General features: G+C 49.8%; 1 protein-coding gene across 1 annotated transcript in view; it reads left to right on the top strand.

The window, feature by feature from the left end:
- Positions 1–15,997, top strand: part of LOC129847727 (bone morphogenetic protein receptor type-2-like) — a gene marked incomplete at its 5' end in the record, with an annotated part of 58,528 nt that overhangs the window by 32,081 nt on the left and 10,450 nt on the right. Inside the window, 3 exons of the mRNA XM_055915462.1 lie at positions 1,148–1,295; positions 3,153–3,289; positions 6,846–7,021. Coding sequence (XP_055771437.1) covers positions 1,148–1,295; positions 3,153–3,289; positions 6,846–7,021 — 461 coding nt within the window. The remainder of the gene's footprint in view (positions 1–1,147; positions 1,296–3,152; positions 3,290–6,845; positions 7,022–15,997) is intronic.

Raw genomic sequence — 15,997 nt, 5'->3', positions numbered from 1 at the left:
TAGAACCCTTTGAAACCAATGTCATCAGTGAGGTGAGGGGAGACCATATAACCCTTTGGAACCAATGCCATCAGTGAGGGGAGACCATAGAACCCTTTGAAACCAATGTCATCAGTGGGGTGAGGGGAGACCATAGAACCCTTTGAAACCAATGTCATCAGTGAGGTGAGGGGAGACCATAGAACCCTTTGGAACCAATGTCATCAGTGAGGAGACTATAGAACCCTTTGGAACCAATGTCATCAGTGAGGTGAGGGGAGAACCCTTTGAAACCCATGTCATCAGTGAGGTGAGGGGAGACCATAGAACCCTTTGGAACCCACGTCTCTCCAGGTAGGAACTATCCGCTACATGGCTTGGGGCATTCTGGAGTGGGTGGTTAGGGTTAGAGATTATGTATTTAAACACTGGTTCTGTCTCTCTCCAGGTGGGAACGATCCGCTACATGGTCCCAGAGGTTCTGGAGGGTTAGTGTAGAGTTATAACACTGGTTCTGTCTCTCTCCAGGTGGGAACGATCCGCTACATGGTCCCAGAGGTTCTGGAGGGTTAGTGTAGAGTTATAACACTGGTTCTGTCTCTCTCCAGGTGGGAACGATCCGCTACATGGTCCCAGAGGTTCTGGAGGGTTAGTGTAGAGTTATAACACTGGTTCTGTCTCTCTCCAGGTGGGTCCAGTCCACTAGATGGTCCCAGAGGTTCTGGAGGGTTAGTGTAGAGTTATAACACTGGTTCTGTCTCTCTCCATGTGGGTCCAGTCCACTACATGGTCCCAGAGGTTCTGGAGGGTTAGTGTAGAGTTATAACACTGGTTCTGTCTCTCTCCAGGTGGGTCCAGTCCACTACATGGTCCCAGAGGTTCTGGAGGGTTAGTGTAGAGTTATAACACTGGTTCTGTCTCTCTCCATGTGGGTCCAGTCCACTACATGGTCCCAGAGGTTCTGGAGGGTTAGTGTAGAGTTATAACACTGGTTCTGTCTCTCTCCAGGTGGGTCCAGTCCACTACATGGTCCCAGAGGTTCTGGAGGGTTAGTGTAGAGTTATAACACTGGTTCTGTCTCTCTCCAGGTGGGAACGATCCGCTACATGGCCCCAGAGGTTCTGGAGGGTTAGTGTAGAGTTATAACACTGGTTCTGTCTCTCTCCAGGTGGGAACGATCCGCTACATGGCCCCAGAGGTTCTGGAGGGGGCGGTGAACCTGAGGGACTGTGAGTCGGCTCTGAAGCAGGTGGACATGTACGCCCTGGGCCTCGTCTACTGGGAGACCTTCATGAGGTGTACTGACCTCTTCCCAGGTAATAACCCTGACCTCTGACCCTGGGCCTCGTCTACTGGGAGACCTTCATGAGGTGTACTGACCTCTTCCCAGGTAATAACCCTGACCTCTGACCCTGGGCCTCGTCTACTGGGAGACCTTCATGAGGTGTACTGACCTCTTCCCAGGTAATAACCCTGACCTCTGACCCTGGGCCTCGTCTACTGGGAGACCTTCATGAGGTGTACTGACCTCTTCCCAGGTAATAACCCTGACCTCTGACCCTGGGCCTCGTCTACTGGGAGACCTTCATGAGGTGTACTGACCTCTTCCCAGGTAATAACCCTGACCTCTGACCCTGGGCCTCGTCTACTGGGAGACCTTCATGAGGTGTACTGACCTCTTCCCAGGTAATAACCCTGACCTCTGACCCTGGGCCTCGTCTACTGGGAGACCTTCATGAGGTGTACTGACCTCTTCCCAGGTAATAACCCTGACCTCTGACCCTGGGCCTCGTCTACTGGGAGACCTTCATGAGGTGTACTGACCTCTTCCCAGGTAATAACCCTGACCTCTGACCCTGGGCCTCGTCTACTGGGAGACCTTCATGAGGTGTACTGACCTCTTCCCAGGTAATAACCCTGACCTCTGACCCTGGGCCTCGTCTACTGGTAGACCTTCATGAGGTGTACTGACCTCTTCCCATGTAATAACCCTGACCTCTGACCCTGGGCCTCGTCTACTGGGAGACCTTCATGAGGTGTACTGACCTCTTCCCAGGTAATAACCCTGACCTCTGACCCTGGGCCTCGTCTACTGGGAGACCTTCATGAGGTATACTGACCTCTTCCCAGGTAATAACCCTGACCTCTGACCCTGGGCCTCGTCTACTGGGAGACCTTCATGAGGTGTACTGACCTCTTCCCAGGTAATAACCCTGACCTCTGACCCTGGGCCTCGTCTACTGGGAGACCTTCATGAGGTGTACTGACCTCTTCCCAGGCTGGGCTAATTGTGCGTCGCCCTATGGGAGTCCAAATCACGCCCGGATGTGATACAGCCTGCAATCTAACCAGGGTCTGTAGTGACGCCTCTAGCACTGAGATGCAGTGCCTTAGACCGCTGGGATACAGCCTGGAATCTAACCAGGGTCTGTAGTGACTCCTCTAGCACTGAGATGCAGTGCCTTAGACCGCTGGGATACAGCCTGGAATCTAACCAGGGTCTGTAGTGACGCCTCTAGCACTGAGATGCAGTGCCTTAGACCGCTGTGATACAGCCTGGAATCTAACCAGGGTCTGTAGTGACTCCTGTAGCACTGAGATGCAGTGCCTTAGACCGCTGTGATACAGCCTGGAATCTAACCAGGGTCTGTAGTGACGCCTCTAGCACTGGGATGCAGTGCCTTAGACCGCTGTGATACAGCCTGGAATCTAACCAGGGTCTGTAGTGTTGTACAGACCCTGGTTAAATCCCAGTATTGAATGTCCTCCTTCATCCTCCTCCTTTCTCCCAGTATTGAATGTCCTCCTTCCTGCTCCTCCTTTCTCCCAGTATTGAATGTCCTCCTTCCTGCTCCTCCTTTCTCCCAGTATTGAATGTCCTCCTTCCTGCTCCTCCTTTCTCCCAGTATTGAATGTCCTCCTTCCTGCTCCTCCTTTCTCCCAGTATTGAATGTCCTCCTTCCTGCTCCTCCTTTCTCCCAGTATTGAATGTCCTCCTTCCTGCTCCTCCTTTCTCCCAGTATTGAATGTCCTCCTTCCTGCTCCTCCTTTCTCCCAGTATTGAATGTCCTCCTTCCTGCTCCTCCTTTCTCCCAGTATTGAATGTCCTCCTTCATGCTCCTCCTTTCTCCCAGTATTGAATGTCCTCCTTCATGCGCCTCCTTTCTCCCCAGGAGATTCGGTCCCAGACTTCCAGGTAGCGTTTCAGGCCGAGGCAGGGAACCACCCCTCCTTTGAGGACATGCAGGTCCTGGTGTCCAGAGAGAAACAGAGACCCAAGTTCCCTGAGGCCTGGAAGGAGAACAGCCTGGTGAGACCTGTGGTGTGGTGTGGTGTGGTGTGTGTATTGTGGTGTGGTGTGGTGTATTGTGGTGTGGTGTGGTGTGGTGTATTGTGGTGAGGTGTATTGTGGTGTGTGTGGTGTATTGTGGTGTGGTGTATTGTGGTGTGGTGTGGTGTATTGTGGTGTGGTGTGGTGTGGTGTGTATTGTGGTGTGTATTGTGGTGTGGTGTGTATTGTGGTGTGGTGTGTATTGTGGTGTGGTGTGTATTGTGGTGTGGTGTGGTGTATTGTGGTGTGTATTGTGGTGTGTATTGTGGTGTGTGGTGTGGTGTGTATTGTGGTGTGGTGTGTATTGTGGTGTGTGGTGTATTGTGGTGTGGTGTGTATTGTGGTGTGTGGTGTATTGTGGTGTGGTGTATTGTTGTGTGGTGTGGTGTATTGTTGTGTGGTGTGGTGTATTGTGGTGTGGTGTGTATTGTGGTGTGTGGTGTATTGTGGTGTGGTGTATTGTTGTGTGGTGTGGTGTATTGTTGTGTGGTGTGGTGTATTGTGGTGTGTGTGTGTGGTGTATTGTTGTGTGGTGTGGTGTATTGTTGTGTGGTGTGGTGTATTGTGGTGGTGTGTATTGTGGTGTGTATTGTGGTGTGGTGTGTGGTGTATTGTGGTGGTGTGTATTGTGGTGTGTGGTGTGTATTGTGGTGTGGTGTGGTGTGGTGTATTGTGGTGTATTGTGGTGTGGTGTGTATTGTGGTGTGGTGTATTGTGGTGTGGTGTATTGTGGTGTGGTGTGTGGTGTGGTGTATTGTGGTGTGGTGTGGTGTGTATTGTGGTGTGGTGTGTGTGTGGTGGTGTGTGGTGTATTGTGGTGTGTGTGGTGTATTGTTGTGTGGTGTGGTGTATTGTGGTGGTGTGTATTGTAGTGTGTGGTGTGTATTGTGGTGTGGTGTATTGTGGTGGTGTGTTGTGTGGTGGTGTGTATTGTGGTGTGGTGGTGTGTATTGTGGTGTGGTGTGTATTGTGGTGTGGTGTGGTGTGTGGTGTGGTGGTGTGTATTGTGGTGTGGTGTGGTGTATTGTGGTGGTGTGTGGTGTGGTGGTGTGGTGTGGTGGTGTGTGTGGTGTGGTGGTGTGTGTGGTGTGGTGTGTATTGTGGTGTGTGGTGTGGTGGTGTGTATTGTGGTGTATTGTTGTGTGTGGTGTGTGGTGTGGTGGTGTGTATTGTGGTGTGTGGTGTGGTGTGTATTGTGGTGTGTGGTGTGGTGGTGTGTATTGTGGTGTGGTGGTGTGTATTGTGGTGTATTGTGGTGTATTGTGGTGTGTGGTGTGTGGTGTATTTTGGTGTGGTGTGGTGTGTATTGTGGTGTGTGGTGTGTGGTGTGGTGTATTGTGGTGTGTGGTGTGGTGTGTGGTGTATTTTGGTGTGGTGTGGTGTGTGTGGTGTATTGTGGTGTGGTGTGTATTGTGGTGTATGGTGTATTGTGGTGTATGGTGTGGTGTGTATTGTGGTGTGGTGTGGTATATTGTGTGGTGTGGTATGGTGTGGTGTGGTATATTGTGTGTGGTGTATTGTGGTATGGTGTATGTGGTGTGGTGTGGTGTGGTGTATTGTGGTGTGGTATGGTGTGGTGTGGTATATTGTGTGTGGTGTATTGTGGTATGGTGTATGTGGTGTGGTGTATTGTGGTGTGGTATGGTGTGGTGTGGTATATTGTGTGTGGTGTATGGTGTGGTGTATTGTGTTGTGGTGTGGTGTGTGGTGTGGTGTATTGTGGTGTGTGTGGTGTGTTGTGTGTGTGGTATGGTGTGGTGTGGTATGGTGTGTGGTGTGGTATGGTGTGGTGTGTGGTGTATTGTATTGTGGTGTGGAATGGTGTGTGTGGTGTGGTGTGGTGTATTGTGGTATATTGTATTGTGGTGTGGTATGGTGTGTGTGGTGTGGTGTATTGTGGTGTGTGTGGTGTGGTATGGTGTGGTATTGTGTGGTATGGTGTGTGTGGTGTGGTGTGGTGTATTGTGTGGTGTGTTGTGTGTGGTCTATTGTGTCGTGTGGTATGGTGTCGTGTGGTATGGTGTGGTGTGGATGTGGTGTGGTGGTGTGTGGTATATTGTGTGGTGTGGTATGGTGTGTGGTGTATTGTGGTGTGGTGTGTGTGTGTGGTGGTGTGTGGTGTATTGTTGTGTGGTGTGGTGTATTGTTGTGTGGTGTATGTGTGTGGTGGTGTGGTGTGTATTGTGGTGTGTGTGTGGTGGTGTGTGGTGTATTGTGGTGTGGTGTGGTGTATTGTTGTGTGGTTTGGTGTATTGTGGTGTGGTGTGGTGTATTGTGGTGGTGTGTATTGTGGTGTGGTGTGGTGTGTGGTGTGGTGTATTGTGGTGGTGTGTATTGTGGTGTGTGGTGGTGGTGTGTGGTGTATTGTGGTGTGTGGTGGTGTGTATTGTGGTGTGGTGGTGTGTATTGTGGTGTGGTGGTGTGTATTGTGGTGTGGTGTGTATTGTGGTGTGGTGTGTATTGTGGTGTGGTGTGGTGGTGTGGTGTGTGGTGTGGTGGTGTGTATTGTGGTGTGGTGTGGTGGTGTGTATTGTGGTGTGGTGGTGTGTGTGGTGTGGTGGTGTGTATTGTGGTGTGGTGTGTATTGTGGTGTGTGGTGTGTATTGTGGTGTATTGTCATGTGTGGTGTGGTGTGTGGTGTGGTGGTGTGTATTGTGGTGTGGTGTGTGGTGTGTATTGTGGTGTGGTGGTGTGTATTGTGGTGTGTGGTGTGGTGGTGTGTATTGTGGTGTATTGTGGTGTATTGTGGTGTGTGGTGTGTGGTGTATTGTGGTGTGTGGTGTATTTTGGTGTGGTGTGGTGTGTGTGGTGTGGTGTATTGTGGTGTGGTGTGTATTGTGGTGTGGTGTGTATTGTGGTGTATGGTGTATTGTGGTGTATGGTGTGGTGTGTATTGTGGTGGTGTGTATTGTGGTGTGGTGTGGTATATTGTGTGTGGTATATTGTGTGGTGTGTATTGTGGTATGGTGTATGTGGTGTATTGTGGTGTGGTATGGTGTGGTATATTGTGTGTGGTGGATTGTGGTATGGTGTATGTGGTGTGGTGTATTGTGGTGTGGTGTGGTATATTGTGTGTGGTGTATTGTGGTGTGGTGTATGGTGTGGTGTATTGTGGTGTATTGTGTTGTGGTGTGGTGTGTGTGGTATGGTGTGGTGTGGTGTGGTGTGGTGTGGTATGGTGTGGTGTATTGTATTGTGGTGTGGTATGGTGTGTGTGGTGTGGTGTGGTGTATTGTGGTGTGTGTGGTGTGGTATGGTGTGGTATGGTGTGGTATGGTGTGTGTGGTTTGGTGTATTGTGTGGTGTGGTGTATTGTGTGGTGTGGTGTGTGTGGTATATTGTGTGGTGTGGTATGGTGTGGTGTGGTGTGGTGGTGTGTGGTATAATGTGTGGTGTGGTATGGTGTGGTATGGTGTGGTATGGTGTGTGGTGGTATGGTGTGGTATGGTGTGTGGTGGTGTGTGGTATGGTATGGTGTGGTGTATTGTGGTGTTGTGTGGTATGGTGTGTGTTAGCCTCTGTCACCTCCCCCCAGGCGGTGCGTTCCCTGAAGGAGACCATGGAGGACTGCTGGGACCAGGATGCTGAGGCCAGACTGACCGCTCAGTGTGCAGAGGAGCGAATGGCTGAACTGCTACAGATCTGGGACCAGACCAAGTCTGTCAGCCCCACACTCAACCCTACTGGCTGTACCACCCTGTTCAATGATAGGTTAGACACTATACACACCCTCCACTCAACCCTACTGGCTGTACCACCCTGTTCAATGATAGGTTAGACACTATACACACCCTCCACTCAACCCTACTGGCTGTACCACCCTGTTCAATGATAGGTTAGACACTATACACACCCTCCACTCAACCCTACTGGCTGTACCACCCTGTTCAATGATAGGGACACTATACACACCCTCCACTCAACCCTACTGGCTGTACCACCCTGTTCAATGATAGGTTAGTCACTATACACACCCTCCACTCAACCCTACTGGCTGTACCACCCTGTTCAATGATAGGTTAGACACTATACACACCCTCCACTCAACCCTACTGGCTGTACCACCCTGTTCAATGATAGGTTAGACACTATACACACCCTCCACTCAACCCTACTGGCTGTACCACCCTGTTCAATGATAGGTTAGTCACTATACACACCCTCCACTCAACCCTACTGGCTGTACCACCCTGTTCAATGATAGGTTAGACACTATACACACCCTCCACTCAACCCTACTGGCTGTACCACCCTGTTCAATGATAGGGACACTATACACACCCTCCACTCAACCCTACTGGCTGTACCACCCTGTTCAATGATAGGTTAGACACTATACACACCCTCCACTCAACCCTACTGGCTGTACCACCCTGTTCAATGAAAGGTTAGACACTATACACACCCTCCCCTCAACCCTACTGGCTGTACCACCCTGTTCAATGATAGGTTAGACACTATACACACCCTCCACTCAACCCTACTGGCTGTACCACCCTGTTCAATGATAGGTTAGACACTATACACACCCTCCACTCAACCCTACTGGCTGTACCACCCTGTTCAATGATAGGGACACTATACACACCCTCCACTCAACCCTACTGGCTGTACCACCCTGTTCAATGATAGGTTAGACACTATACACACCCTCCACTCAACCCTACTGGCTGTACCACCCTGTTCAATGATAGGTTAGACACTATACACACCCTCCACTCAACCCTACTGGCTGTACCACCCTGTTCAATGATAGGGACACTATACACACCCTCCACTCAACCCTACTGGCTGTACCACCCTGTTCAATGATAGGTTAGACACTATACACACCCTCCACTCAACCCTACGGGCTGTACCACCCTGTTCAATAATAGGTTAGACACTATACACACCCTCCACTCAACCCTACTGGCTGTACCACCCTGTTCAATGATAGGTTAGACACTATACACACCCTCCACTCAACCCTACTGGCTGTACCACCCTGTTCAATGATAGGTTAGACACTATACACACCCTCCACTCAACCCTACTGGCTGTACCACCCTGTTCAATGATAGGTTAGACACTATACACACCCTCCACTCAACCCTACTGGCTGTACCACCCTGTTCAATGATAGGTTAGACACTATACACACCCTCCACTCAACCCTACTGGCTGTACCACCCTGTTCAATGATAGGTTAGACACTATACACACCCTCCACTCAACCCTACGGGCTGTACCACACTGTTCAATGATAGGGACACTATACACACCCTCCACTCAACCCTACTGGCTGTACCACCCTGTTCAATGATAGGTTAGACACTATACACACCCTCCACTCAACCCTACTGGCTGTACCACCCTGTTCAATGATAGGGACACTATACACACCCTCCACTCAACCCTACTGGCTGTACCACCCTGTTCAATGATAGGTTAGACACTATACACACCCTCCACTCAACCCTACTGGCTGTACCACCCTGTTCAATGATAGGTTAGACACTATACACACCCTCCACTCAACCCTACTGGCTGTACCACCCTGTTCAATGATAGGTTAGACACTATACACACCCTCCACTCAACCCTACTGGCTGTACCACCCTGTTCAATGATAGGTTAGACACTATACACACCCTCCCCTCAACCCTACTGGCTGTACCACCCTGTTCAATGATAGGTTAGACACTATACACACCCTCCACTCAACCCTACTGGCTGTACCACCCTGTTCAATGATAGGTTAGACACTATACACACCCTCCACTCAACCCTACTGGCTGTACCACCCTGTTCAATGATAGGTTAGACACTATACACACCCTCCCCTCAACCCTACTGGCTGTACCACCCTGTTCAATGATAGGTTAGACACTATACACACCCTCCACTCAACCCTACTGGCTGTACCACCCTGTTCAATGATAGGGACACTATACACACCCTCCACTCAACCCTACTGGCTGTACCACCCTGTTCAATGATAGGTTAGACACTATACACACCCTCCACTCAACCCTACTGGCTGTACCACCCTGTTCAATGATAGGTTAGACACTATACACACCCTCCACTCAACCCTACTGGCTGTACCACCCTGTTCAATGATAGGGACACTATACACACCCTCCACTCAACCCTACTGGCTGTACCACCCTGTTCAATGATAGGTTAGACACTATACACACCCTCCACTCAACCCTACTGGCTGTACCACCCTGTTCAATGATAGGGACACTATACACACCCTCCACTCAACCCTACTGGCTGTACCACCCTGTTCAATGATAGGTTAGACACTATACACACCCTCCACTCAACCCTACTGGCTGTACCACCCTGTTCAATGATAGGTTAGACACTATACACACCCTCCACTCAACCCTACTGGCTGTACCACCCTGTTCAATGATAGGGACACTATACACACCCTCCACTCAACCCTACTGGCTGTACCACCCTGTTCAATGATAGGTTAGACACTATACACACCCTCCACTCAACCCTACTGGCTGTACCACCCTGTTCAATGATAGGTTAGTCACTATACACACCCTCCACTCAACCCTACTGGCTGTACCACCCTGTTCAATGATAGGTTAGTCACTATACACACCCTCCACTCAACCCTACTGGCTGTACCACCCTGTTCAATGATAGGTTAGACACTATACACACCCTCCACTCAACCCTACTGGCTGTACCACCCTGTTCAATGATAGGGACACTATACACACCCTCCACTCAACCCTACTGGCTGTACCACCCTGTTCAATGATAGGTTAGACACTATACACACCCTCCACTCAACCCTACTGGCTGTACCACCCTGTTCAATGATAGGGACACTATACACACCCTCCACTCAACCCTACTGGCTGTACCACCCTGTTCAATGATAGGTTAGACACTATACACACCCTCCACTCAACCCTACTGGCTGTACCACCCTGTTCAATGATAGGGACACTATACACACCCTCCACTCAACCCTACTGGCTGTACCACCCTGTTCAATGATAGGTTAGACACTATACACACCCTCCACTCAACCCTACTGGCTGTACCACCCTGTTCAATGATAGGTTAGACACTATACACACCCTCCACTCAACCCTACTGGCTGTACCACCCTGTTCAATGATAGGGACACTATACACACCCTCCACTCAACCCTACTGGCTGTACCACCCTGTTCAATGATAGGTTAGACACTATACACACCCTCCACTCAACCCTACTGGCTGTACCACCCTGTTCAATGATAGGTTAGACACTATACACACCCTCCACTCAACCCTACTGGCTGTACCACCCTGTTCAATGATAGGGACACTATACACACCCTCCACTCAACCCTACTGGCTGTACCACCCTGTTCAATGATAGGGACACTATACACACCCTCCACTCAACCCTACTGGCTGTACCACCCTGTTCAATGATAGGTTAGACACTATACACACCCTCCACTCAACCCTACTGGCTGTACCACCCTGTTCAATGATAGGGACACTATACACACCCTCCACTCAACCCTACTGGCTGTACCACCCTGTTCAATGATAGGTTAGACACTATACACACCCTCCACTCAACCCTACTGGCTGTACCACCCTGTTCAATGATAGGTTAGACACTATACACACCCTCCACTCAACCCTACTGGCTGTACCACCCTGTTCAATGATAGGGACACTATACACACCCTCCACTCAACCCTACTGGCTGTACCACCCTGTTCAATGATAGGTTAGACACTATACACACCCTCCACTCAACCCTACTGGCTGTACCACCCTGTTCAATGATAGGGACACTATACACACCCTCCACTCAACCCTACTGGCTGTACCACCCTGTTCAATGATAGGTTAGACACTATACACACCCTCCACTCAACCCTACTGGCTGTACCACCCTGTTCAATGATAGGTTAGACACTATACACACCCTCCACTCAACCCTACTGGCTGTACCACCCTGTTCAATGATAGGTTAGACACTATACACACCCTCCACTCAACCCTACTGGCTGTACCACCCTGTTCAATGATAGGTTAGTCACTATACACACCCTCCACTCAACCCTACTGGCTGTACCACCCTGTTCAATGATAGGTTAGACACTATACACACCCTCCACTCAACCCTACTGGCTGTACCACCCTGTTCAATGATAGGTTAGACACTATACACACCCTCCACTCAACCCTACTGGCTGTACCACCCTGTTCAATGATAGGTTAGACACTATACACACCCTCCACTCAACCCTACTGGCTGTACCACCCTGTTCAATGATAGGTTAGACACTATACACACCCTCCACTCAACCCTACTGGCTGTACCACCCTGTTCAATGATAGGGACACTATACACACCCTCCACTCAACCCTACTGGCTGTACCACCCTGTTCAATGATAGGTTAGACACTATACACACCCTCCACTCAACCCTACTGGCTGTACCACCCTGTTCAATGATAGGTTAGACACTATACACACCCTCCACTCAACCCTACTGGCTGTACCACCCTGTTCAATGATAGGTTAGACACTATACACACCCTCCACTCAACCCTACTGGCTGTACCACCCTGTTCAATGATAGGTTAGACACTATACACACCCTCCACTCAACCCTACTGGCTGTACCACCCTGTTCAATGATAGGGACACTATACACACCCTCCACTCAACCCTACTGGCTGTACCACCCTGTTCAATGATAGGGACACTATACACACCCTCCACTCAACCCTACTGGCTGTACCACCCTGTTCAATGATAGGTTAGACACTATACACACCCTCCACTCAACCCTACTGGCTGTACCACCCTGTTCAATGATAGGTTAGTCACTATACACACCCTCCACTCAACCCTACTGGCTGTACCACCCTGTTCAATGATAGGTTAGACACTATACACACCCTCCACTCAACCCTACTGGCTGTACCACCCTGTTCAATGATAGGTTAGACACTATACACACCCTCCACTCAACCCTACTGGCTGTACCACCCTGTTCAATGATAGGTTAGACACTATACACACCCTCCACTCAACCCTACTGGCTGTACCACCCTGTTCAATGATAGGTTAGAGACTATACACACCCTCCACTCAACCCTACTGGCTGTACCACCCTGTTCAATGATAGGTTAGACACTATACACACCCTCCACTCAACCCTACTGGCTGTACCACCCTGTTCAATGATAGGGACACTATACACACCCTCCACTCAACCCTACTGGCTGTACCACCCTGTTCAATGATAGGTTAGACACTATACACACCCTCCACTCAACCCTACTGGCTGTACCACCCTGTTCAATGATAGGTTAGTCACTATACACACCCTCCACTCAACCCTACTGGCTGTACCACCCTGTTCAATGATAGGTTAGTCACTATACACACCCTCCACTCAACCCTACTGGCTGTACCACCCTGTTCAATGATAGGTTAGTCACTATACACACCCTCCACTCAACCCTACTGGCTGTACCACCCTGTTCAATGATAGGTTAGACACTATACACACCCTCCACTCAACCCTACTGGCTGTACCACCCTGTTCAATGATAGGGACACTATACACACCCTCCACTCAACCCTACTGGCTGTACCACCCTGTTCAATGATAGGTTAGACACTATACACACCCTCCACTCAACCCTACTGGCTGTACCACCCTGTTCAATGATAGGGACACTATACACACCCTCCACTCAACCCTACTGGCTGTACCACCCTGTTCAATGATAGGTTAGACACTATACACACCCTCCACTCAACCCTACTGGCTGTACCACCCTGTTCAATGATAGGGACACTATACACACCCTCCACTCAACCCTACTGGCTGTACCACCCTGTTCAATGATAGGTTAGACACTATACACACCCTCCACTCAACCCTACTGGCTGTACCACCCTGTTCAATGATAGGTTAGTCACTATACACACCCTCCACTCAACCCTACTGGCTGTACCACCCTGTTCAATGATAGAGACACTATACACACCCTCCACTCAACCCTACTGGCTGTACCACCCTGTTCAATGATAGGTTAGACACTATACACACCCTCCACTCAACCCTACTGGCTGTACCACCCTGTTCAATGATAGGTTAGACACTATACACACCCTCCACTCAACCCTACTGGCTGTACCACCCTGTTCAATGATAGGGACACTATACACACCCTCCACTCAACCCTACTGGCTGTACCACCCTGTTCAATGATAGGTTAGTCACTATACACACCCTCCACTCAACCCTACTGGCTGTACCACCCTGTTCAATGATAGGTTAGACACTATACACACCCTCCACTCAACCCTACTGGCTGTACCACCCTGTTCAATGATAGGTTAGACACTATACACACCCTCCACTCAACCCTACTGGCTGTACCACCCTGTTCAATGATAGGTTAGTCACTATACACACCCTCCACTCAACCCTACTGGCTGTACCACCCTGTTCAATGATAGGTTAGACACTATACACACCCTCCACTCAACCCTACTGGCTGTACCACCCTGTTCAATGATAGGTTAGACACTATACACACCCTCCACTCAACCCTACTGGCTGTACCACCCTGTTCAATGATAGGGACACTATACACACCCTCCACTCAACCCTACTGGCTGTACCACCCTGTTCAATGATAGGGACACTATACACACCCTCCACTCAACCCTACTGGCTGTACCACCCTGTTCAATGATAGGGACACTATACACACCCTCCACTCAACCCTACTGGCTGTACCACCCTGTTCAATGATAGGTTAGACACTATACACACCCTCCACTCAACCCTACTGGCTGTACCACCCTGTTCAATGATAGGGACACTATACACACCCTCCACTCAACCCTACTGGCTGTACCACCCTGTTCAATGATAGGTTAGACACTATACACACCCTCCACTCAACCCTACTGGCTGTACCACCCTGTTCAATGATAGGGACACTATACACACCCTCCACTCAACCCTACTGGCTGTACCACCCTGTTCAATGATAGGTTAGAGACTATACACACCCTCCACTCAACCCTACTGGCTGTACCACCCTGTTCAATGATAGGTTAGACACTATACACACCCTCCACTCAACCCTACTGGCTGTACCACCCTGTTCAATGATAGGTTAGACACTATACACACCCTCCACTCAACCCTACTGGCTGTACCACCCTGTTCAATGATAGGTTAGACACTATACACACCCTCCACTCAACCCTACTGGCTGTACCACCCTGTTCAATGATAGGGACACTATACACACCCTCCACTCAACCCTACTGGCTGTACCACCCTGTTCAATGATAGGTTAGACACTATACACACCCTCCACTCAACCCTACTGGCTGTACCACCCTGTTCAATGATAGGTTAGTCACTATACACACCCTCCACTCAACCCTACTGGCTGTACCACCCTGTTCAATGATAGGTTAGACACTATACACACCCTCCACTCAACCCTACTGGCTGTACCACCCTGTTCAATGATAGGTTAGTCACTATACACACCCTCCACTCAACCCTACTGGCTGTACCACCCTGTTCAATGATAGGTTAGACACTATACACACCCTCCACTCAACCCTACTGGCTGTACCACCCTGTTCAATGATAGGTTAGACACTATACACACCCTCCACTCAACCCTACTGGCTGTACCACCCTGTTCAATGATAGGTTAGTCACTATACACACCCTCCACTCAACCCTACTGGCTGTACCACCCTGTTCAATGATAGGTTAGACACTATACACACCCTCCACTCAACCCTACTGGCTGTACCACCCTGTTCAATGATAGGGACACTATACACACCCTCCACTCAACCCTACTGGCTGTACCACCCTGTTCAATGATAGGGACACTATACACACCCTCCACTCAACCCTACTGGCTGTACCACCCTGTTCAATGATAGGTTAGTCACTATACACACCCTCCACTCAACCCTACGGGCTGTACCACCCTGTTCAATGATAGGTTAGACACTATACACACCCTCCACTCAACCCTACTGGCTGTACCACCCTGTTCAATGATAGGTTAGACACTATACACACCCTCCACTCAACCCTACTGGCTGTACCACCCTGTTCAATGATAGGTTAGAGACTATACACACCCTCCACTCAACCCTACTGGCTGTACCACCCTGTTCAATGATAGGGACACTATACACACCCTCCACTCAACCCTACTGGCTGTACCACCCTGTTCAATGATAGGTTAGACACTATACACACCCTCCACTCAACCCTACTGGCTGTACCACCCTGTTCAATGATAGGTTAGACACTATACACACCCTCCACTCAACCCTACTGGCTGTACCACCCTGTTCAATGATAGGTTAGACACTATACACACCCTCCACTCAACCCTACTGGCTGTACCACCCTGTTCAATGATAGGTTAGTCACTATACACACCCTCCACTCAACCCTACTGGCTGTACCACCCTGTTCAATGATAGGGACACTATACACACCCTCCACTCAACCCTACTGGCTGTACCACCCTGTTCAATGATAGGTTAGACACTATACACACCCTCCACTCAACCCTACTGGCTGTACCACCCTGTTCAATGATAGGTTAGACACTATACACACCCTCCACTCAACCCTACTGG

This window comes from Salvelinus fontinalis, unplaced genomic scaffold, assembly GCF_029448725.1.
Source record: "Salvelinus fontinalis isolate EN_2023a unplaced genomic scaffold, ASM2944872v1 scaffold_0938, whole genome shotgun sequence".
Lineage (NCBI taxonomy): Eukaryota > Metazoa > Chordata > Actinopteri > Salmoniformes > Salmonidae > Salvelinus > Salvelinus fontinalis.
This window is presented reverse-complemented; position numbering and strand designations above follow the sequence as displayed.